We start from the raw sequence: 25,233 nt of genomic DNA, 5'->3' as shown, positions 1-25,233 counted from the left end.
AAATATTATGACTTCTGCGGGTCCACATTTTTAGAGCACTGATTCAGTGGATGTATATTGGCGCGATGACTGGGTGACCGGCTCACATAACGGGGCTCAGACTCGATTTACTTTAAGGATAAATTGTTTTATTTGCGTTCCACATATTGTCATTCTGGGTCCGAATTCGATGTTGTTTGTAAACACATCCACGTCACAGTAAAAAAAAACTATTTTAGGCAACGTGTTTACATAAAAAAATCAAGAAATACCAAGGATAATCATTAAATTATTCATATAAACAGTTACATAACAAAAAAACATATGATAATAAAATCAATATTGCGGTACAATCTACATTAAAAAAAGATTGACATATTTGAAAGCGATCTGACTGGTTCTTAACCCAGATACCAGGACTTTACTTAGTTTACTTCCAACGGTTGCAAAGTAAAGACGTATCATTGCAATGAAGTGCTACTTCTTCGTGATTTTTGCGGCTCTTTTCGCATTAAATTTTATACCTAATAGTGCTAAAGTATTTGATAGTTCAGCTTCTAGACTAGGTGTAAGACTATCTAGAGAAGTTTTTATGTCAGCTGCGTCAAATATGTGTCCTTTAAACTATGTGACAATTGGAAAACTTTGCGTAACTTGTGCCATGTAAGTATTGTAAATATCATTTTATATTCTTTTGTTCTCATTTAAGATTTGGAATAAAGATTGTTATTTAAGGAAGAATAATAAAAGGAATTCGACATAAATATAGCAGGAATACATGTTCAATACCTACACTTACCTTTACAATAATGTAAATAAATCTCTGCTAACCATTCTCTCAAGTAAATGACGTCATTTGGTGAGGTATTTGACCTTATTAAGTCGTAAACATTTATTGTTTGTAGGTATATAGGTAAAAATAATTTTAAAGAAATACATGAATAAAGGTTAAAAGGCGAGTTTATTTATGAAGAGGCTGCCCCCTGGATGTAGGTTGCTTCTAAATGAGCCAGCTAGAAGTCACTGGGAGAAGCCTATGCCTTATTGGACGTTTTGTAGCTGATATTCATTATAATATGATTAATGATGATGTGAATAAACTTAGAATCAAGTAGCTGATGCCCGCGGCTTCACTCACGTGGTTTACATTTGGACTTGTGACTAATAAAAGTAGCCTAAGTTACTCATCAATACATCTGCTACCTGCAAATAAAAGTCCCGTCAAAATCGGTCCAGCCATTTCAGAGATTAGCTGGAACAAACAGACAGACAAAAAATTTTAAAAAGTATATTTTGGTGTATGTATCATATGTTTAAATATGTAGTATATGCATATGCATGTAGTTAACATTACAAACAGACACTCCAATTATGTTTCAAAAATTATGTCCAATATTAACATATGATTCCAGCTTTGAATGAGAGCTCTACTAACAAATCATCATAATAAATGTGAAATGGGCAACAAGACCTTCATACCAAAAACTTGTCTTGACAATGCCAAAAACGACCAAAACCAGAACTATAAAATCGGTGCAATCGTTCAGGAGTTGGTGTATTGTAACAATTCAACGATTTTCATTTTAATCCTAGGTAGCATTTTCTTTAAAGGGGAAATTCATTCGATGTCTTCTCCCAGGAGTGTCAGACTCTTAGTGACTAAAAACCACCCCGTTCCTACTCCTGCTTTTCGAGTCAGAGCCCCGGTAAATCCGGCAGTAGGTAGGTAGTCCGTAGCTCCAGATCAGGCATCAGCTCTACTGGACCTCATCTGTGGTGGTCTGATGGTCTGACAGCGCGACGCGCCGTCCGCACGGGTCTGGTTCTGGTCGAGCGGCGAACCACCCTTGCTCGCTGTCATCCTAGTTAACCTGTGACTTTGTTCGCACAAAAATACCAATCCATCTTTACATATGTCATATTTTCTTGCTCTCATGGGAACCCTGGGATAAGCAATTGCCAATACCAGAGGGGGTTACAAGTAAGTGTCGTTCTTTTGGGGATGGGAGACCGATATACAACGCAAGCGTTACTTCACGCCGGTTTCCTTTGCCGCTGTGGTATCATCACGGTCGAGTCGGCCCATTCGTACCGAAGTATAGCTCTCCCGCGTGTTTAATTTATAGTTAGTCATACTCAACACTCCTTGGATAATACTTAATGTCCTTTTATTCTGTTTCAGGTGTGCAGAAATGATGGGAAGTCCCTGTCCGCGGTGTCCATAATCATGGTGACGTCAACATTGAAGAAATGTAATATGGCAACTAAAGACTTTTATAAAATGTATTATTTTTGGACAATAAAATGATAAGTAGTTTGTATATCAAGATCTAAGATTTAATAAAGGAGCCAAGGAGATGTTGAAGAATTGAATATAAATGTGTTTTTAATAACATACAATGAAAATATTTTGAGTTTTATTAAGACTTACCCAATATTACCTAGTGGGAGGTCTATCCACGTTACGTCACGATCACTTTCCTGGCCCAGTGGCCATCAATCCTTCAACCGACATCGTCAGAGCCGCGGGGAGCCAGGAAATGCAGGTGGCGGCTTGTCGTTCTACGTGGAGGACTAAGGTTTAAGTGGAGACCTTTGTTCAACAGTGGACGTCTTCCGACTGGTGATGATGATGATGAATATTACCTACCAATATATAGCTTTTCAATGTGTACTTGCACAATAGACGATTGACTTAATTATTATTTGTTTTCTTAACTTGTAGATAATGTTACCAGTTAAGTATAGTCATATTTTACCTACCACTACTGTTGCTTTAATAATTATAACTGTTTTATGGTAAAATTTTATATAAAATTTGTTTAAATTATTTATGTATTTATTCAACTTTTTATGCACATAAATGTGTACACAAGATGGGCTTGATACCGTAGGCATTTTCTCGGTTGGTGCGGTGGCTGGACAACTGGCTGCCCCGCAACGGGTAGCGGGTTCGATTCCCGCACGGAGCAACTCTTTGTGTGATCCACAAATTGTTGTTTCGGGTCTGGGTGTCATGTGCATGTGAACTTGTATGTTTGTAAACGCACCCACGACACAGAAGAAAATCCTAATGTGGAGCAACGTTTTTTAAAAAATAAAATAATAAATAAATAATAAATAATTTCTACAGCCAAACCACAGAATAATAAGTACAAGGCCAAACCTTTGGGCGATGCAAATACAAACCAGTGGTAGGAGCACGGAACAAACAAATCCAAGAATACATAAGTAGTACAATATACTTACACTAATACATATATATAATAATATTCCTCGTATCTACCTAAATGGAATTTTGCAAACCGCAAAAATAACCGCAGCGAACATAATTATTACGAACTATAATTTAATAATAAACGCAACATAACACTGATTGGGTATAATAAAATTAATACTATTTGACATAATTCCTTGAAATCAATGTAAAGTACCGTAAAATATTGTGAATCACATTACATCAATTGAGAATGTAGTTCATACACTTGATGTTAGGTTGTTTTTTTACTACTATAAATTATATTATTACTCATTTATTATTATTTATTATACATTTAAATGTAATTTAGATGTAAGGTAATGTAGTTTAAGTGTGGGAGAGCCATGCTTCGGTACAAAAGGGCCGGCTCGACCGGAGTGATACCACGGCCTCACAGAAAACCGACGTGAAACAACGCTTATGTTGTGTGAGTGAGGTTACCGGAGGCCCAATTACCCAGGCCCAATTCCCAATCTTCCTAATCCCCAATTCCCCAACAACCCTTAAATTCCTAACCTCCAAAAGGCCGGCAACGCTCTTGTAACGCTTCTGGTGTTCGGGTGTCCATGGGCGACGACGATTGCTTACCATCAAGTGATAAGCTCGTTTAACGTCCCATACTACAAAAAAATGCTATACAAAAGCGATACAGAAACCCTGGGTGCCCTGAAAATTATTATAAAATTAACGGACAATGATGCTGGCCGTATTATCACTCTGATCGCACCGGCCCATTAGTAAGTACCGAAACATGGAACACCTTGGAAGCACAGGATTAATTATATGTATTTTTATGTGTCAATGTAAATTTGGTGATTTTAATAATTTTCTTATCAATACGTCTGGTTTTCCTTTCGAAACCCATAATGTTTAATACTACCTATGAAATTCTTGTGTGTTTTAACAATTTAAGTTTTTATTAAGGAAAATTAATACACATAACTTGTAACTGATTATGTAATATAGATCTTCCATAAACTAGTAGTATTTAGGTACCTAATAAGAAGAATAGAATTGAAATAAATAACAGTTACCAATTTGATGACCACGTTCCGGAGTGGACACCGCGTCTAGGCAAACGTAGTGCAGGGCGCCCCAGCTAGGTGGAGTGACGAATAGGGTAGATGACTAACATAGGCGTAGCCAGGTTTTAGTATCGGGAGGGCTTCAAGAAAGTCGACCCGAGTCGTAATATGTAATAAACATTCATTAGATATTACATTAATTTTTTTGATTCATAGGTAGACCTTCGCCAAACAGATGTACTATGCTAACTACAAAAATAACGCTCTGTAATGTCTAGGTACGCATTTTTCGGGGGTTTGAACCCCCCTCCCTGGCCACGCCTATGATGACTAATTTTTATTTTAATGGCCGTCTGGTAGATTAATTTAAAACTTTAGACTCTGATTTGACTATTGATTGGACTAAGATCATATTTTTTATTTTTTTACGAAAACAAATACTTTCGACGATATATTGAGTTGAAATATCGCGTGACGTTACTTCTGTGTACGTTTTATATTTAGCTTTACTTAGCTCCCACACCTAAACTTTGATTCATTTTATCTTAGTATTGTTATCTTATACGACAAAATAAAAAATACGTGTCTAATATTTTTTAATTACCTAACTGACGGACTAAATAGAATTTAAATTTTTATACCTCGTCATCATCCCTATTGAGAATATCCACTATGTGACTGACGTTGGTTGGATACGAAGACCTGGGGGCCTACTCCGGTTCTGGAATCCGAAGTTTCGTTTAATCTTCGGCCGTAGGTTTTATTGATTTACTAATAGAATTACTTTAAATAACGGTTTATTTTTAATTTCATATCAGAACCTATTTATTTACCTTCATTTCATTTGTTCATTTTTGTTCTCGAAAGTTCGCAATAAATAGAATTGTAGTATGCAATCTGCAAATTAGAGTAGGCCCCCTGAAGCTCAGTAGCGTGCTAATAGAGAGGCATATGTCCGGCAGTGGACAGTTGAATTGTTTACAGGTTATTCAGATTACTAATTTGTTACAAAAGGTTTAAAAAAAACAGCTGTCAACGTGAAATAAACTTTATTTCAGATGTTACAGAGTAATGAATCATCGTTCACTATTATTTACACGGCTCACAATCCCACACTGAACTAAAACGAACTTTAAACCACATTATTCAGTAATTGGACAATTTTCACATCTATTCCATTTGTATAAAGATGACATTGGTGACTTAAACATTTTACAATGCGATATTTTTGTAATAAATACGAGGGGAATTAAATTCCAATTACTTGACTCAAACATACAAAATTTAATAGAGCAAGCTAAATGTAACCGTTTTTAATACCATATATGACTGCAAATACTAATTTTTATAGACCAATATTATAAACTGAATCACCCAATTTTTACCTTTAACAATTTGTAACAAAGCAATGTTTAACCAATGCCATCTACTCACAACAAAACAATGAAATCAAGATTAAATGAATATTTTTTTGCCTGTTATTTGTGGTACCAATAAGAAATATATTTTTTTACCTCACCAGGTATCTTGAAAACCTATTAATCCAAACACTGTAGCTTTCAAAAATTGGTTCCTCTATTGGGCAAAAGACCTAAATTCTCACTAGCGCCTCTTGCGGCAAACTCCTGTACAATAGTTCTTATTACGTTCGGATGAGCAACTCCATTAGATTGTTGTGATAATCCTGCAGTTGTGGACCTCTTGGACTTTCGCTACGGAATTCACCAACCTTGCCGACAAGCCAGTACGTTTCCATGCACCCTTTACCCTGAAAATGGATATAAAAAAGCATTTATTATAATTTAAATGATAATAGTCAATCCATTTCATTGATAGATTTTAGAACAATAATAGCTAAACAAGCATGTATAAATTTGAAAAGGAGTCAAAACCTAGATGGCGCTCTTTAGTTTCTTCCACCTCATAGGTCAGAGATGGCGAACCATTACTACGCATGCCATTGCTGGTACTCAATACAATATGTTTGAAAAAAAAATATACGTTTAAATACATAATAATGGTTTGTGATTCCTGCCATGGGACAAAGACGTGACTTGTATATTTGTATATAACAAAACTACGTACCGCTATATTAACAGGCCCTCTTGTTTGAAATTCGTAGTTCCCGATCTCATCGAGTGCTAATTTCGTTGTATAAGAAATGTGAATCTTCATTGCTGTTGACAAAACAATAAACAATTAAAAATGAAATTTATTAAATGACGCCTTGCATAAATGTAAATACCTATTTATAATTTACTAGCTACTTAAACGCGGTTTCACCCACTATGCTCGCCTCCTATTGCATGTAGCGCGATGTTTTATATCCTATAGCCTTCCTCGATAAATGTAGGTACTATTCAACACATCTATAATTATTCAAATCCGATCAGTAGTCTCAGAGAAAAAAAAAGTCTCAAAGAAAAACGCGTTCAAACAAACTCATCAGCTTTATATATTAGTATAGATGTTTAAAGACTTTTTAAGTATAAGAGTAAAACGAGTAGTCTAGAATTTTGAGACAAAAACATAAATACTTGTAGTATTAGATAAAGGGAATTTTGACATTTATTTATTTCTATTGAAGCACGTGAACACAATAAACACCAACATTAATAAAAAAACAAGATGAAGACACAAGGTCATGTGCTTACGCCAATTGACATTATGACATTATTGCTTATGACATTCTCGTTAATAATTAGAATTCAAAAGTATGGCAGTAAATATCCATATTTATGTACATGCAACTCTTAGCATTTGACAAAAAATGGATGCCACATATAATAATTATATGTGCAGTGCATATAATATGTTACAACATTATCCTACGAACGCGTTTTATCTCAAGTTTTTTTTTAATTAAAACTGCCAGGGATTGGAATTGTTCACACGAGAAAAGACTCTTTTATAGCATAGATGAGCTGGATCCTAGATACCGTTTCAAGGCCCAAGTGCTCATGAGCAAACTGTTTCATCATAATCCACACGATCCTTTATCGCCAGGCGATATGGTGGTCAAATACCAACTCATTTTGAATAAAAATAAACAACATTTAAATATCCTACCTTCGCCAGTGCTCTCCATCCGGCTAGCAGTGTTGATGGTGTCTCCGAAGAGACAGTACCGTGGCATGGTGGTCCCCACCACTCCAGCCACGCATGGTCCAGTATTCACACCAGCCCTAATCATAAGTGGCGCCCCCGGCCGATGCGGGACACAAGCGCCCTCCAAACTGCGCAAAAGAGATAGCGACATATCTGCTATCTCTGATGCGTGGCGGTTGCCTGGTAACAAAATACTTTGATAAAAATAAAATATTCCAAAACGATCGTTATTCATCGTTTGGGTACATAATAATCATCTTTGACCACCAAAGACAAGGAGGAAAGCAAATTCTTCGAATTATGCAGTTTGTCAAGAAGCTTGTATAATAACATAATTGTGCACTTTCCAACAAAAAAATATGATCTCAGTTATCCTTTCCAAGAGTTAGTTGGAAAATGAACATTAAACAAACACAACACTTTTTATTCTACGATGTGACTAATAAAGACATAGGTACTGCAGAACTTGTAATTCGTAGAAAGCTGTTTGGATTTCTCGAAACATCTCGGGATTTTTATCACAAGGTTAAGGACAAAGACTAGTGTTTAATGTACACAAACACACACACACACATAATACTACTAAACTTACCATTTCTTTGAGGAAGGCCAGACACAACCATGTAAGCGTCACCTATCGTCTCCACTTTGTACACGTCGTAATGAGTAATCTTCTCATCAAACAACCTACAGACAAACATATCAATATTAATCATGTATTTACCTACGCCGCTGGGAATTACTCCAGCACTTACTGTTACCACATACGCGGGTGAATAATTTCCTTTAATAATTATATTATTAAGATTATTATCTGTACATAATAACACGTGGCATTACAGTGGTGACGCTTTCCGCGGGTTAGTAGAAGTCATCTAAGGAACTATATATTTAACAAAGACTAGGTAAAGGTGCTGTTACCCATGTGGCAACCCAATAATCGAAACGAGAGCGCGTTCGGCGCTCTTATTGGCCGACTCGAATAAACCAGTCAAACCCTCTGATCCGTTTAAATTGCGATCTCCAGCCTAAGCATAGAAATTATGGCAAACCTCCACTTTTTGTAGAAGAGACTCATAGTCCAGCAGAGTATACGATAGTAACTCACGCCCATGTCCTTTAGTTATAAAGATTAATAATTAGAGAGCGCACCTAATACGATTTTTTGCTTCTATCACATTCATGCAAATGGCCATACAACCACGTCATTTGACGGTTCACACCTGGCCTCTTTAATCAACTTCAAAAAAAAGGAACTTCTCAGTTTGACCTGTACGTATGTACATATGTACGTTGGACTGCGATTATCTCGCTATTTTCTGAGCCGATTTTGATGCGGTTTTCAGAAAAGTATTTGTTACACTTAATATCAGGTTTTGGTTTTATTATTTACCGACTACAAGAAAGGTAACGTATTAATAAGCTATTATTGAAAATTATACTAATATCTTTTCTCATGAGGTTCAGAGAATATCAAACACAGAGAGCCTTATTATAAGGAGCATTTTAACTAAACCACAAGTTTACATGTTAATTGAATTACGTTTAATATTTTCCTGATATTTTAAATGCGCTCGCAGCATAAAATGAATCAAGCAGTTACGGTGTTTCATTTACCATTACATTTGTGGCTATCCAAAGTTCAAGGAGAATTGTTTAATGCCTTAGACGACACTGCATATTGTTGCGTTATTGGTTACTTATTTTTCCTGTTCTTATCTCAAGTTTGGTAGCCTTTGCCACGGTAATTATTTAGATTTTTTTCCTTATGAGATAAGCTGGTAAACAAGCAGAATCATCACTTGATGGTAAGCAATCGACCCGCCCAAGGACACCCGAAACACTAGAGGCATTACACGTCTAGAGTCATAGCCCTAACCCTCAAAGGGCAAGGAACTGGAGGGTAATTGGGCCTCCGGTAACCTCACTCACACGACGAAACACAACACAAACGTTGTTTCACGTCGGTTATCTGTGAAGCCGTGGTATCATTCCGGTCAAGCCGACCGTGCTGAAGTATGGCTCACCCACACTTGAATCATCAGTCTTCCTATTAAATCATCGTTTTAATGGCCACTCACAATACTTTCGTCTTTTTTTAATCCTTTTCTTCCTCTTTATGCTCTTACATTCTAAGTCATGAAAACCTAAAACACATTTTTGACGGTTAACGAGATTAAAACGAGACTGCGTTCGGCGCTCTGCTGATTGGTTGGACCATTTGCGCCGGGCAATCAGAGCATCGAACGCGTTCTCGTTTCTAACGTAAAGCAAAGTTGTACTAAGGGTAGAGGTTCGCTTCCAAACGGCCTATCTAGAACTCATTTTGGAAGGCCTGTGTTCAACAGTGGACGTCTTGTGACTGATATGATTATGACAATGAAAACATAATTACTATATTAATGGCGTATAATAAGATATTTTTTGTGGTTAGAAAAAAGTGTTTCTGACAGAAAAACATAGCGGGCTTATAAGAAAAGTCCAGAAATACCAATTGCAAATGAATTGAACACGCATCGGTCGCATGTACCTATAATGATATTATACCAGTTTTGCGACATTTCTAATATTTCCTCGAATGGCATTCGTAGATGGTGTCATGGTGTCCTTTTGGCTAGATTCTTACATTCTAAATTTCTTAATACCTATATTGTATAATCCGGTCGAATATCTTTAGGTAGCGAAGTATTTCGTTAGTATTATGACATTTTGTTCAAAGTCAAAATGTATTTTATTGATCGTAAATTATCAAACAAAACAAAATAAAAAATGATATCAAAATCGAAAAAAAAAATAACAAACTGATTGAAACTATTGAAAAAAGTACAATAGCCGTTTTTGTAATTTCTCTTCACCTATGTTGCTAGTACCTCAAAAAAACAAACGCGATATTATTTTTCACGCGTATTCAATAACAATAATAGAATAGAGGCAAACTATCCGTTTGCTTTATATTTCATTTTCGACAAACGAATATTGCTTTTTCCTGGTTAAGGCGACTTCTACAAAATACACATACTTGTACCAATTCAAAAAAAGAGAAGCAAAGCTTACCTGTATAGCATATTGAGCATATTAATCACTTCCATGGGAGTGCTACTAGCTGATATGTTGGTGAAGCCGACTATATCACTGAAGAATATAGTGACTGCATCGAACGCCTCCGCCGGCACCGTTCTCTGTGCTCGCAATCTTCTTAGAACGGGAAGCGGCAACATTCGGGACAACAGGAGATCACTCTTCTGTTTTTCTGCTATCAACTTCTGTGTGCTTTGCTCGATTGAATGTGTGAATGTCTGCAATGACAGAGACAAGAAAATTTGTAGTTTGGTCGTGTTTCATAATATAGTTTCAAAAAAATATATATCGTTAGTGAATACATTATGTACGAGGTGAACGACTTGTGAGTGGACTTTTTGATAATTAGCTTGCTTTATACATGCTAGTGAATACCCGAGTGAGATTTATGACAACTTATTATCCATTATTAAAACACAGTATGATAAATTGTTCCCTTTAAAACGTAAACAATTCAATGTAAGTTTGTTTTTTGTGACTGGGCTACACCAGGTATTCGTATAAGTAGGGAAAAGTTGTTTGAACTTTACGGCATGAAACCATTTAATAGTAGTGAGGCTTTCCACAGTCATGTCTCCAGGTACTCAAAAATATTTAAATCGGTTTGTAAGCATGCTAAAGCACTTCATATTAGCAGTAAAATTAAGACCGCGGAAAACAAAATAAAAACTACCTGGAATATAATTAATAACGAGACAGGTAGAAATAAACCACGTAATGTTGAATTTAATTTAAATACTGAAAACGGACGCATCAGTACAAATTTTAAAGTTGCTCAGGAATTCGAAAGTTTCTTTAAGAATATTCCGCTAAAAACTACGGAAGCATTGAAATCGTCTCCATCTCTTTCTATCGAGCTTCTTAAAAGTAATGTTAAAGAATGCACTTCTGATTTCCGATTTCAATACACAAACCCACAAGCAGTCATCAAAGCATTCAAAGATATTAAAGTTAAGTCGACTGAAGATCTCTGGGGAATGTCGGTTAGGATATGCAGGTCTTTTATAGAGACTATAGCGCCTCATCTAGCTTTAATTTTTAACAAAAGTGTAGATCAAGGAGTTTTTCCAAATTTAATGAAACATAGTAAAGTAGTTCCATTATTTAAATCCGGTGATAGTGCAGAACCCAATAACTATAGGCCGGTCTCTATTTTACCAGTACTCAGTAAAGTATTTGAAAAACTGATACTTACTCAGATGCTGCGTCACTTTAACATGAATTCTATCTTTCATGATCAACAATACGGGTTTACCAAAGGACGCTCTTACTGATCGCGGGGGTTAGCTCTGATTAAACGGATTTTCGCCTCGTGGGAAGAAGCTCAGGACGATCGGAATATTTTGTGACCTTTCGAAGGCATTTGACTGTGTTGAGCATGGGACTTTGTTGCTGAAGCTAGAACACTACGGCATTCGAGGGGTACGCTTCTATTAAAGTCATACCTTCAGGATAAACTTAAAGTTCAAATAAACAAAGTACTCACATGGGGCTAGCGTATCACTTACCTCAGGGATCAATACTAGGTCCATTCCTATTTTTGGCAATATAAATGACTTGCCCCATTTATTCAAAAATGAACCTCAAATGGTATTATTTGCTGATGACACATCACTAGTTTATAAACAGACGAACAAATAATTATGACGACGTAAATGATGCTCTATAAGGTTCAGAATTGGTTTACAGTCAATAACTTAGTCTTAAACGATGACAAAATGTATTAGAGTTTTGCCAAATGTTAAAAGTAATAAATGTGACATATTATTGAATCGTGAAAAATTAGAATGTAAAAGAGACTACTTTCCTGGGAATCACCGTAGACGACAAATTGCAATGGGGTCCTCACATTACATCTCTAGCGGGACGATGCTCTGCAGCTTATGCTGTCTGGAAAATCCGACAGTTAACCGACATAGACACGGCAAGACTGTGTACTTCATCTTCCATAGATCATGTCGTACGGCATTTTACTGTGGGGACAGGCTGCTGACGTTGAGTATTTTTATTTTACAAAAGCGCGCCGTCAGAGCTATCTACAATCTTGGTCGTCGCGAATCTCTCAGGGAAAAGTTTAAGGAGATCAATATTATGACCGTTCCATCAATTTATCTATGAAAACATTATGTATGTTAGGAAAAATCTAAACTTGTTTGACAAAGTGTCTGACAGACACAATTATGAAACTAGACATAAGGATAATTGAGCCAGCCATTCTTTAGATTGTCAAAAATAAGTAAGTCGTTCATGGGATTCGGTGTTAAATGTTATAACAAAATTCAGAGGAAATAAAACACCTAAATGAAAGACAATTTAAATTATGTATTAAAAAAACGATGTGTAGATTAGCATTACAAATTGAATGATTTTAGAGGATAAAAATGCTTGGAGGCAGGCTGGTCCAGCTCCACAGGGTAACGAAAAATAAAGTAATTCCAATAATGTAATAATAAAACCATGTGTTCTGTTAAATTAGATACAATCATTGTAAATGTGAGAGCCCTGTAATTAGCTGAAACTGTATTAGACTAGTGAATGCACTTGTGTCACTTGGAGAATGCTCACTCAGGTCTCATTGGCGGTGGCACGGGCATTGGATCGCTCGATTCCCTGCAACATGGTAGTTGGGCGGTGCTGTGTACGTGTCATGTTCGTGAACGGGCGCTGTCAACTGGGACTGGTCAGCTCCAGACTGCATTAAGATTATTTCCTCAGGGTTTTTTCTTTTTCTATCACTTTGTAAATAGTTTTACATTGTTCTCACATAGTTGAAGCAATCGACAATGTAACCATGAATTGTATTGTGGAACTGATTGGAAAAGAGTAACCTATGGAGTTTCTTGCTCGTTCTTCTCCATAGGAATCTACACTTTGGACGAGCAAATTGTGAGTGGACTTTTTGATAATTAGCTTGCTTTATAATAATGATTGTCGTAGACAATGTGATTTCAATTTTAAACTAAATGTAGTAGAGTTTAGAATTGTACCTGGAGAAAAGCGAAAACCATTTAACACTGAATTACCGAGTTAGAATCAAAGATTAAAAAATGTATCACAATCCGGTGATCAATACACACATCTAAGTCACAGTTTACGTCACAATCGGAAACATTCATTCAACGATAGATTACGTATTTTTTAAAGGAAACTACAAATTGATAAGTTTTGTGAGTCGCTCAAATCTATACTTATCTATGTAAATAAACATTAATCATCGAAATGCGTACACGCGATGCGTACACACGTAACTTCCGAATTACTCAGCCAATATGAATAATTCTTTTTTAACGTATTCTTTATCGATAGAACAAGGTTTGCATGAAAAAAGTACGTTAAACGTAGAAAAAAGTATATTATTCAGTCGAAACATCGAACAAATTTCACCACGGAGACACTGGAGTATACCGCTAATAATTTTTAAATTAATTGACAATGCCATTATATCTGATCTATGTATAAGTCATTATATCTACTTGGAAATATGTTTACCTTATTAATCTTAGGTACATACCTTGTATGATTCACATCAGTGTATAATATAATCGTGTGAAAAAACGGTTAGGTGATTCATTGACTAGTAGCTCAACTTGTTTGTTTTGTTGACACCTATGCTAATATTATGACTGTACAGAAAGTCCATTCTTAAAAAATCCGTCTAGATATTTTTTTGGATTTCTTTCAAGCTTAATTATTATGTTATCGGCTTACTCACGGAACTGTTTGACGAGGAACTTGATTAGTTTAAAGCCATGCTAGAAACTCATATTCATGAGCAGCTTTCAGCGACACACGACGTGGCTTTTACTGAATCTGACTCTCCTCCAGCATGGCTTGAAACTAGTCGAGTTCCGTCTGTGAAGCTGTCAAAAGTATAATTTTTGAGTCTCAAGTTCAACTTGCAGGTCGATGAAAATATTTTAGGGTCTCGGTAGTTAGATTGATTATAGATTTATATTCTAACTTGTACTCTGTTACATGTAATATGTAATGATATGTATTCAGTATTAAATGATCTAATTACGCACAATACCTATAGCTCTTACAAAGTTATTTGCCTGTACTAAGATAAATCCTGTATCACAGGCGAGAAGAGTTCTTAAAACAATACTTAAGGTAGTTCAACTTATTGTATACACAAGATATAATATTAAACGTGGTCTAATACATACATAGATAAATACATACATTCATCACGCCTTATCTTCCCAAGAGACTGAAATACGTTTGTTTAAAAATTGGTGAGGATATAATCTATTTAAATCGATTATTGAAGAAAATTACGAACAAAAATAGAATGCATGAAAAATATTACATTTCTGTGTTTAATGTAACAATAAGCGTATCCACATACGTACACAGCTCACTAATATGAAAAGATTACCTAGAAGTACTGTCGAACAAATAAAATCCTTTCTTTAGTTCAATCTAGAAGTCATACATACAATACAGACAATAAATTAAAATTAATCGCATCATTGTCTTTTGAAGCAGCTGTGCATATTGTGTTACACAAAAATAACACTTCGCACGAAGGCGTTAAAATATCAAATAGCGTCATTGTAATGTGTACCATAATATATAATTGTCCATACATGTAAGGACGGCAGCACGTCAACATATTCTCATCTATCGAACCATTCAATAGATTTTACACTTTATCACAAAGCGATAAAGCCGGATATGTAATAGCATACTACTATGGTTATACAACGATTACTTAGAACACGTAAACCAGGTAGGAAAAACAGATGATATCACAATTTGACGGTCATGATATTCGCCATTCAAGATTTAATCGTGGAAGTAGAAAGTCGTGTTTGATTAGAAACATGTATCGTTTCGCGTGTTTATTAGTATTGTGCGTGTGTGCTAGTGTGGGTGTGTGTAGAGATATAATGCGTACGAGTGCCGACCTTGACGATGCAGCCTCCGACCTAGCGGCTCGTGCTGCCATTGAAAAATCGAACATAATGACCACTTTAGACCTGTTTGAATATTATAAACCGCTAATGTCAACGTCTGGAACTCTTGTGAAATTGAAAAGGTTTAAAAGAAACTTTATTGGTACCGATAATTGTTCAAAAAATCAGGTCAGGTTGCTCGGTGTCTGTGTTTCTTGTGCACAGTGAGTATATTATTTGTTTTGTATTTCATTAAAATTATGAGTGAAGTTAATTTTTAACATGTGTAGATGGAGTGTAAAAGTTTAAAGAGCATTTTTACTTGCAAACGTATTTATAATTTTATGTTCTTACAATAAAGTGAAAACTAAAAATGGACGTATCAGTCGTTGTGTTTACAAACATATTTAGATCGACCTTGGCTATTATTTTTAGACATATTTAACACACGAGGTTGGTTTTTTTTCTTGTAACTAAATGGCATTCATGCGAATAATGTTTAGAGTGATAAGGATTTGCGTGTGTTTTGTTTGAAAATCGTGAATGTGGTGTGCGATAAGGAAACAAAATCCAAACGGTGTCGGTATATAGCATAGCTAATTAGCTATGCAGCACATATGTAACTCTCCTAAACATATTAGGTATAGGTATAATAAACACCTCCATAAAACAAGTTACCTAGAGTTATGAAAACGCTATCAATTCTTACATTGTGCACCACTAATTTACTTTTTGTTATTCATGTCATCATGTGGCATCATAGTGTAATGAATAGTTAAAATTTTATTTATTGTCTATTACAATGGTCTTATTATCGAGTACGTGAGCAATGTAGGTAGTAATCTATATACTTAAGGCCTTGTTTCACCACCTCCGTATAAGTAAGTACCGAATAAACTTATGTGACAGATAGTTCATACAAATTACGTTCTATACGTGGTACGTAGCGACAATCCGGACATTATGACGGCCTTAAATCATGTTAATTTAAGAGCTTACTAGAATTAATAGGCATTGCCCAGCCTACTTGTAACCAATATTATTATCTGCATCAGAAGTGATGACTTTAAATGGTTAAAGCATCCAAATTTATAGCACCTTATAATTTGACTTGGTTGCAATAGTGTAACTATATGGTTTGAAACCCGTGGCCACATTCATTGGATGAGCCCCTTCTCCCAATATAAAAATTAGAGAGAAGTTCAGATGAGAACCTTTGAGTTCGCTTCCGACTGGGGGCTCGTGGCATTCTGCCGAGTTGTCACCCTGTTTTTACGCCACTGCTTGGGTGGTAAGCTAATTGTAACGATTTTAAAAATAGATACAGTATTATTTATTAAACTTGGCACCTATTTAAATATAACAATGCTTTTAGTGAAGCCGACAAACACACCATATTGAGCTTAAACACAATCTTGGCTGAAAATATTTATGTTTTTAGATTGACCTAATATCCGCCCAAAATAATATAGTGATACCATATTATGTCTAGACAGTTCTAAAAGTCAGAATGGACTATCCAGTCCATTCTGACATTTGGATAGACTCCAATGGTACCTGCTTATATCTGAAGAAATGAGAATTTGCTCTCTTCTGTCCAAATAAAAAGGTTTTGGCTCAGGCTCCAAGTCATTATTGTAAAGGCTTCTTAGACAAGCTCTAGCTGGTAATCGCCACCTTTCCTATGCATAATATATAGCCTGTAAATAGGTCCTGGATGTATAGCCAGTCTGACTCAAAATCAAGTTAAGTCCCAACTAATAGAAATAGGTATATTTAAATAGGTTTTAACAACAATTCATTGGAATTTTTAACTTCACTTTACTTTTGGTTTTTCTCAGAAAACCCAGATGTTTGGGTAGGTATTGACAGTAATGGTTAGTAAGAATAAAAATCGATGAATAATAACCGGGTTTGAACATGTGTGTGAGTCACTGCCACTGATGAAGTTGTAGTAGGTAGGTATAGTATGCAAGTAATTATACGTAATAAGGTCATTGAAACCACAAGTTAGGCTAACCTAACATAGGTTAGGTCAGGTGTGTATCTAAATATCCCTATTAGGAATGACTATTAAGGAAATTTGGTCTCCATCCTCAGAAAGACTTCCATCATATAGATGATATCTACATACAATCAGCCTGGCGGGCTTTCTGGCCAACTGTTTTTAGTTGGGATTTTCTATCCGTGTTAATTCGCATGTAAACTTCATATGTGCGATGCAGGATATTTCTGTCGTCAACTGTTGATTTGCCCGTAGATAGTCTATGTGCGACTTCTGTCATCTGTCACTTGTCAGGTTTCGCCACAATACTATATAATATTTACAGATACAACTCTGCCGATCAGTGTTACTGCTCTAACTGTGATCGGATTTTTAAAACTAAGTTCAGTCTGGCTATTCATATCAGGGCCCACGACAGAAAATAGCTTGTGTAAGGTCGCGATTACCGAAATCAGTAAAGAGGACTATACATATAATATATAATATGATATCTACTCTATTGTAGAAGTCTAAATAATTCGTCACAATACCAATGTTTTCATACGTAAGTGTTATGACGTTATTATGTATTACATAAAATTATTTTCGAAAGATTACATATTTCATAAGATACAATTTCGTAAGAGCTTTGTTTTCCTTATCTTATGAAAATTATTCTTATAAAACAAAATAAATGTCAATTTTATACATATAATATAGAGCACTCCATTTTGACTCTGCTTATGAATACGGAGCCGAGCGTTACCAAATTCGCTGTCAAAGTCAAAGCATTTATTTCAATTAATACTAAATTAGGCACTTTTGAAACGTCAAATTGAATTGTCCGTCAGTCTGTCTGTCAGTGAAGCTAGGTGCTCGTTCCAAAGTGTAGCCTCGAATGGAGAAGAAAGAGCAAAAAACTTCAGCTCCACTATCCACTAATATAACTTCGTAATGGCGCCTGCGTCGGCCACGCCGAAGAGTTCATTCATATGGTTTTATTTACCGAAAGATTACATGTATAACATATTTTTAAATTAAAATTTTATAATTTCTCTCGTACAATATGTCAAGAGAAAGATAAACATTGTAAATATTTACAAGTCTATTACTTTCAGGGAGTAGTAATTGACTTTAACAAATATTTGTCCAGATAAGCTTTTCCAAAGAATTTATTTGCACGCGTTTGGTAGGAGATCGTAACTGCAATAACGTACGTAGGTATAATATAAACGCAAATTTGTCTAAAACGTACAAATATTTACAGTATAATGTTTGATAAGATCCTTTACATAGATATTTGATTCTGCGAAACAGATTTCTTTTAATTAAATGATCGTGCGTATTCTTTACTTTTGATTTATTAGTTAATACGTAATAATTTACCAGTGCCTAACTTTAATAGGTATTTTTCATAAAACAAAACATCACACGTGATCAATACTTTCCCATATTGTTTTTGGAATTAACAACAACAACCGTTTTGAATGTTCTTCTTAAAACTGTCTACCATTTATTTATAAGTTACTAGCTTCTGGCCGCGACTTCGTACGTAAGGATTTTTGGGGAATCCTTGGATAAAAGTATTCTATATCCGTATTCTGGTTCTAAGCTACCTCTCCACCAACTTTTAGGAAAAAAACTAGTGTAACAGCTTTCTTTTCCCTATCCCTAATAATCCCTAATTTGAGTTCTGCCTCTTCTGGTTGCGAGGTTCAGGGGTTAAGTGAAACACGGCGTTCGGATAACGGATATATTTCACGTAAACCCTAGAGAGAACCGTTCACTCGGACCAGTGCCCAGTAAATGTCCGTTCCGTGCATACTTCACGCTCACATACGCTTTTGCTTACCTTGCACACTGTCATTCGTTCTTACACGTATCCCTAGTCCTTACATACATACATATAATTTAAGTTTTAATACCAAAAATTCAATATTGCAAAAATGAATGCAATATGTATTGAAGTACCTACATACCTGTGATACATACTATGGTTAATGCAATGGCGTTTTATCTAGTTTTCCTTACTCTTACGACTTAATACAAACCACAAAAAACCTGACTACCAATTGAGGACATTTAATTATCACGCACTTAAGTACTGTGAGTGACGTTATACTGAGTAACGGTGTGAGTAACGCACACAGTGCTCTTACCTCAGTTTTGAAGGAAATGTCTGTATACTAAAGGAAAATGTAGATACATGAATAAGGATGCTTTTCCACGAAAGATATGCTATGCTACGTTGCTGTTAATGCGTTCGTTATTCACAAATCATATTCTTTGGTACACATAGCTTAGCAAATGGACTCAACTAAGATTTGTTTTTAATGGAAAGATGTGTATATATATCACCTATCGAGCTACCTATCTTCCTCACATAACTACTTTACGGCGGCGCATCTTCATAGCACATCTTACTCGCACCGCTACATAGCTTAGCTAACTTATACTGGCAGCATAGCTACATAGCACGTTTCTGGTGGAAAGGCACCCTAAAATGGAATTGTTGTAACTAGTTGCGACTTTATAAAAGCTAAACATTAATTCCTTTTTATCCTTAATTAAAATAGGTATGCATTTTAATGTCCCTCTGGATAGATTAATTTAAAACATTAAACACGCATTTCTTTCTTTTTATACAATATTGAATAATTTCGACGGTATATTGATTTGAAATATCGTGTGACTTAACCCAGTCGTGACGATTTAGTACATTTTATAAACATTTTCGAAATATTCATTGAGTGAAAGACAGATTACTAAGATCTATATATCGCAGAACAATGTGTGAGTCATGCGGTTAAGGTTAATGAGATGAATCCTATGACAAAACCTGAGAAAGCAAAGTTCGATCGCTGCGTTAGTCATCAATCAAGGATCCGGTAGTTTATTTATAGAAAAAGGTTATATTAAAATACCTCAATACGTGAATCATTCTGCTTTAAGATTAAAAAGATTATGGCAGACGACCTGCGGTTTTGTTTTCTTATGTCCGGATATTAACGCGGTTAAACAGATTTATTTATAGTTAGTAATATCACGTTATTTTGATTTATTGAAAAATATTTAATGTTCAGACATATTTTTTATATAGGTGTGTATATGTCGGAACTATTTCTCGAAGTAGGAATTTCACAAGTTGTTTGTTAGTCAGAAAGCGACTCACTCCCTCTTGCCTCACCTAAGGCGGGAAGAGTAATATGATAATTTTCCTCTGTCCAAACAAAGTTGATAAAAATATCAATTTATAACATGCATTTTTGTCTTTATTTTCAGATACGAGGAAGCCACAGGCGAAGACTGTCCCCTGTTTAAACCATAAGAAGCTGGGATGATTTTTAAGTCGAATATTGCTCGAAATACAATATTCTAGACTATTCACTTACAATGGAATTACTTCCAGCTGTGAGGTCTTCTTTTATGGGAAATCGAGCCTTATGAGTGAAGTTCTTCTGTTAGAAACATGGATTAAGAGGAGCTGAGAGTTACTTCAAATGAATGATGCTGTGTCCTAAGGATATTCGTCGTATAATCTGACAATAAAAATAGTTTTATAATAATACTAGCTACTTCCGCGCGGTTTCACCCGCTCTGCTTGGCTCCTATTGGTCATAGCGTGATGTTTTATAGCCTATAGCTTTCCTCGATAAATGCACTATTCAACACAAAAAGAATTATTCAAATCGGACCAGTAGTTCTGGAGATTAGCGCGTTCAAACAAACAAACAAACAAACTCTTCAGCTTTATAATATTAGTATTAGTATACATAATAGTATGAACAATGTATAGAAAAACATATTAATTATGTTTACTTCTACCTACTGTCAGGTGATTGACATATTGGTTTGGTAGGTACCTACTTACTAATAGCAGGTAAAACCCAAATGAAACCACAGTATAGTGACTGTATTAAAGGATTTGTTAAGATTTCGCTTGTCTGTAAAGGAGATATAAATATATAGGTATAAAAAGATTTTAAAAGAAAAATGCTTTAAATCTAAATTTATAGTGCCATTTAGGTTTAACATGAACTAAATCATGAAATAATTGGTAAAACTTCATCATATAAGAGATATTCTGTGGCTAACATAATTATGAAGACATGTAAGATTAACCGCCGTACTCAAAGACATTTAATGATCACTTAAACTATTTCTTAGTAATTTATTTATTTGGACATTCAGTTATTGCTACATAATTGACTTTAACTAAAAAATAGATATCAGTAATCTCATTACTAATGCACAACATTTGACGGATATCACAGCATGCATTGAATCAAAAATGTTGCTAACGACTGGGTTAACTAACCATTAAATAACTCTGAGTGCGGCGGTTAGTAAAATTTGCAACTACTAGACAAATAGTAAAAAATAAAACATCTTATGCTTTAAATTTTAAATATATGATTGTGTGACTAACGAGAGTGCCTTATGGTCTAATCGAAATAAGTAATTTGACCGTTTAAGACTACGTGCTTAAGAATACTACAATTTTTCAACTAAATTAAAGATCGTGTTAACTAACGTAAAACGTTTTAAATTATTTCTTATGTTATCGACTTCCATTCTTCTTGTAACTGTTTCATGAGGAACTCGACTAGTTTCAAGCCATACTAGAGACTGCTGTCAAGCTACTGCTACAGTAGCAGCTCAGTCAACGGTCACCATGTCGTGCGTCTTGGAATGCTGGTCATGAATATGCAATACCTATAGCAATATACTTATAGAATATCTGCAGCAATATACCTATCTTTAGGTATATAAATCTTCTGTAAGTGTGTATGTCACTGAACTTCTCTTAAACGACTGGGCCGATTTTGATGAAATTTTTTGTGTGTGTTCAAGGGGATCTGAGAATGGTTTAGATTCACAATTTTGTCCGCTGGACAATGTTTATTAATTTTTAATTTATTAGTAGTTGTTGATTTTAGAATGTTTTACATTGGATCCGACAAATTTTCAAATTAAAGACGTGTAGACAAGACAATGTCTGTCGGGTCCGCTAGTATACCTATAGAATACCTCTAGCATAGCTTGTAATTAGTCCAATTCCTCGTTAAACAGTTCGTGAGTAAGCCGATAACATAATTATTAATTTAATATGTCTCACGAAAATTATAATAAAATTAAAATATTACATTTTCAACAACTAGTCAAATTGAAAAGGCGGTTATTTCGAAATTGTGTATCTTAAATAATTTTAAATATAAATTGCTAGTCGACCTTTAATATTCTTATTATTTATAATGGACCTATTATTTATTATTTAAAATAATGTATAAGTTATGATAACCTCTTGTTTGCCGGTATATGAGACAATAGAAATCAAAATTGTGTCCAGTTATACCAGGGGTTAATAACATTTAAATGCGAAAGTTTGTAATTATTTCTTTCAGAACACAACGAATTATTGTTATATGATTTTTGTGTCAAAAAATAATGAGGAGATTGGAGAGTTATTATAATACATTACTTTTAATTCTTAAACCACGCGGGTAAAACCCCATGCAGAAAGCTAGAACGTTTATAAATTCGGATGCTTTTCCACCAGAGATGTGCTATGTGTAATAGCTAAGCTGTAACACTATGTGACCGTTTGCACTGATTCTAAGCTATGTAACTGTGGGAGGAAGATATCATATCTGGTGAAAAAGCATCCTTAACGTCACACACAAATAATGCTTTCTATTTTCTCTGTTTTTTTTTTTAACATACGTAAACCAATGTTCATGTTAATTATTCCGAATTAGTATTTTTTTATTATTTTGTATACAGTTAGTCCTTAAGTTAGTTTTACATTAAATTACATAGAAAAAAATGTGAAATGTTGCTCAATTTACATAAAATAAGTGTAATAAATAAACCGACTAAGTTTATTCCTAAACAAAATAATGTACAATAGGCTAGTTTCCTACTAGTCAAATAGGGATGATGACTGGGTCAAAAATAAATTATTACAACTTTTCAATACAATAAAATATTCAAAATAATCACACTCTCATTCATAAATTTGATGAACTACTTAATTTTCGATTTTTTCTAGCTAATATTCTAGAAATAAGTCTGCTATTTGACGTCAAAAACTTATGACGTCATAATAGAGTATTTCATACAGAGTTCATAAAAAATATCGTTTTGGACGTTTTGAAAAATGTATTGAATTTGATTAATAGGAACCATGCCTATCCTACTAGTCAAAGTCAATTTGTTTTTGAATATTTTATTGTATTGAAAAGTTGTAATAATATAATTTCATTTTTGACCGAGGATACTACCCAATTATTGTACTAATAGTGAGTAGTGACAAATTCCGTGAAACGTATATTGACTTTATTTTCCAAATACATTCGAATACCGTAGTACAAAGATAGATTGTTTTAGTATCTATAGTAAAATTGTAACAATAAACATTACAAAACATCTCGTCTTTCATTCTTCGATATTTCCAGAAAAGTGTGGGAGAGCCATGTTTCGATATCACGGCCTCACAGAAAACCGACGAGACAACGCTTGCGGTGTGTTTCGTTGTGTGATCTTCCCAATCCCCGATTCCCCAACAACCCTTAAATTCCTAACCCCAAAAGGCCAGCAACACACTTGTAATGCCTCTGGTGTTTTGTGTGTCCATCTGCGGCAGCGATTGCTTACCATCAGGCGATACATCTGCTCGTTTACTGCATTATACCATAAAAAAAGAAAAATATGTAACTGTTTAAGTTTAATCCACAGTTCACCATTTATGTCATTATTCCAATTCTAAAACTAGGTGAGCCTATAACGATAACCAAACGGTAATCTACTTTTGAGAATATTACAATCAAAATTTCAAATACTTCCCAATTTACAAGACCTTAATACATGCTTCAATGGTATAAAAACGTTGATGTTCTAACTGTCTAACAACGCCATCTATTGACCGTGACACAAATGATCCGAATATGAGGTAAATAAATTATACATTGCTTGTGTGCGTAACAATGTGTCTGTAGTGAGTTTCACTACGACCATTTAGGATTTAGAATGATTTTCCACCAAAGATGTACTATTTAGCTATACTACGAAGACATAATAGCTAAACTATGAAATTATGTGACAGTTTCCACTGATACTAAACTATGTAGTTGTGCTGCGTATCTTCACAAGATGCGTCATTGCAAAGTAGCTGTGTGACCAATATTTATCTTATTTATGATGTGTGTATGTTACATTTTTAGTATCTCTAGCTAAACTATTAAAATCTTACTTAAAACAGAATAGAGCAGATATGGTAACATTAATAATTTAATGCTTTCTAGCATCGTGTATAGGACGGTTGTAAGAAATATAAACAATGGTCAACAACTAAAAGCCAAAAAAACCAAAATATGTCATTTTCTAGTATCGAGTTACGTTTGTATGATACACCTATAACATTCTTGACCGCTCGGCGCGGTGGCTGGGCAGCTGGCTGCCGTGCAACATGTGGCGGGTTCGATTCTCGCATGGAGAAAATCCTAATGTGGGATAATGTTTTTAAAAATATATATTTACCTAATTAAATGAAAATGTTTGCGTATTTTAGCAGGACTTCTTCCTTACGATGGCTACCATAGAATACTATATTACGAAAACAGCTTTTTTATAAATGAAACGGCTTTTTCCATTTTAGAGGAAACAGCCTCACTCAAGCCTTACTCACTCAAGAATAGCCAAATTGAATTTATCTGTAATTTGATGTAATGATTTATAATGTAGAAATAATTGTCATGTATATTGTGTATATTTTCTTATATGGGTTACTTCACCTGAAATAAATGAATTGGTTTTGACTGCACGATTGGCACAGTGGCTGGGCAAATGGCTGTCGTGCAACGGGTAGCGGGTGTCGATTCCCGCTCGGAGCAACTCTTT

General features: G+C 34.9%; 1 protein-coding gene and 1 long non-coding RNA gene across 5 annotated transcripts in view; one reads left to right on the top strand and one right to left on the bottom strand.

Moving 5' to 3' along the window:
* Positions 1-399: 399 nt before the first annotated feature.
* Positions 400-2,387, top strand: LOC126911799 (uncharacterized). Its single transcript, XR_007706295.1, has 2 exons — positions 400-642; positions 2,162-2,387. It is a non-coding gene; the product is annotated as an uncharacterized LOC126911799 (long non-coding RNA).
* Positions 2,388-5,309: 2,922 nt separating this feature from the next.
* LOC118269309 (uncharacterized) overlaps positions 5,310-25,233 on the bottom strand; it is a 79,517-nt gene continuing 59,593 nt past the window's right edge. For 3 of the 4 annotated variants that reach the window (XM_035584353.2, XM_035584354.2, XM_035584355.2), the window contains 5 exons: positions 10,426-10,667; positions 7,964-8,058; positions 7,333-7,551; positions 6,349-6,440; positions 5,311-6,031 (listed from right to left, as the gene is read on the bottom strand). In XM_035584353.2, the coding sequence (XP_035440246.2) occupies positions 5,906-6,031; positions 6,349-6,440; positions 7,333-7,551; positions 7,964-8,058; positions 10,426-10,667 (774 nt within the window). In that variant the 3' untranslated portion in view covers positions 5,311-5,905. Of the gene's footprint in view, positions 6,032-6,348; positions 6,441-7,332; positions 7,552-7,963; positions 8,059-10,425; positions 10,668-25,233 lie in introns of all 4 variants that reach the window. The other variant, XM_050700469.1, reaches the window with a different exon arrangement.

The sequence above is a fragment of the Spodoptera frugiperda genome, chromosome 2 (assembly GCF_023101765.2).
Source record: "Spodoptera frugiperda isolate SF20-4 chromosome 2, AGI-APGP_CSIRO_Sfru_2.0, whole genome shotgun sequence".
Lineage (NCBI taxonomy): Eukaryota > Metazoa > Arthropoda > Insecta > Lepidoptera > Noctuidae > Spodoptera > Spodoptera frugiperda.
The sequence above is the reverse complement of the archived record's forward strand: the minus strand, read 5'-3'. Positions and strand labels throughout refer to the sequence as shown.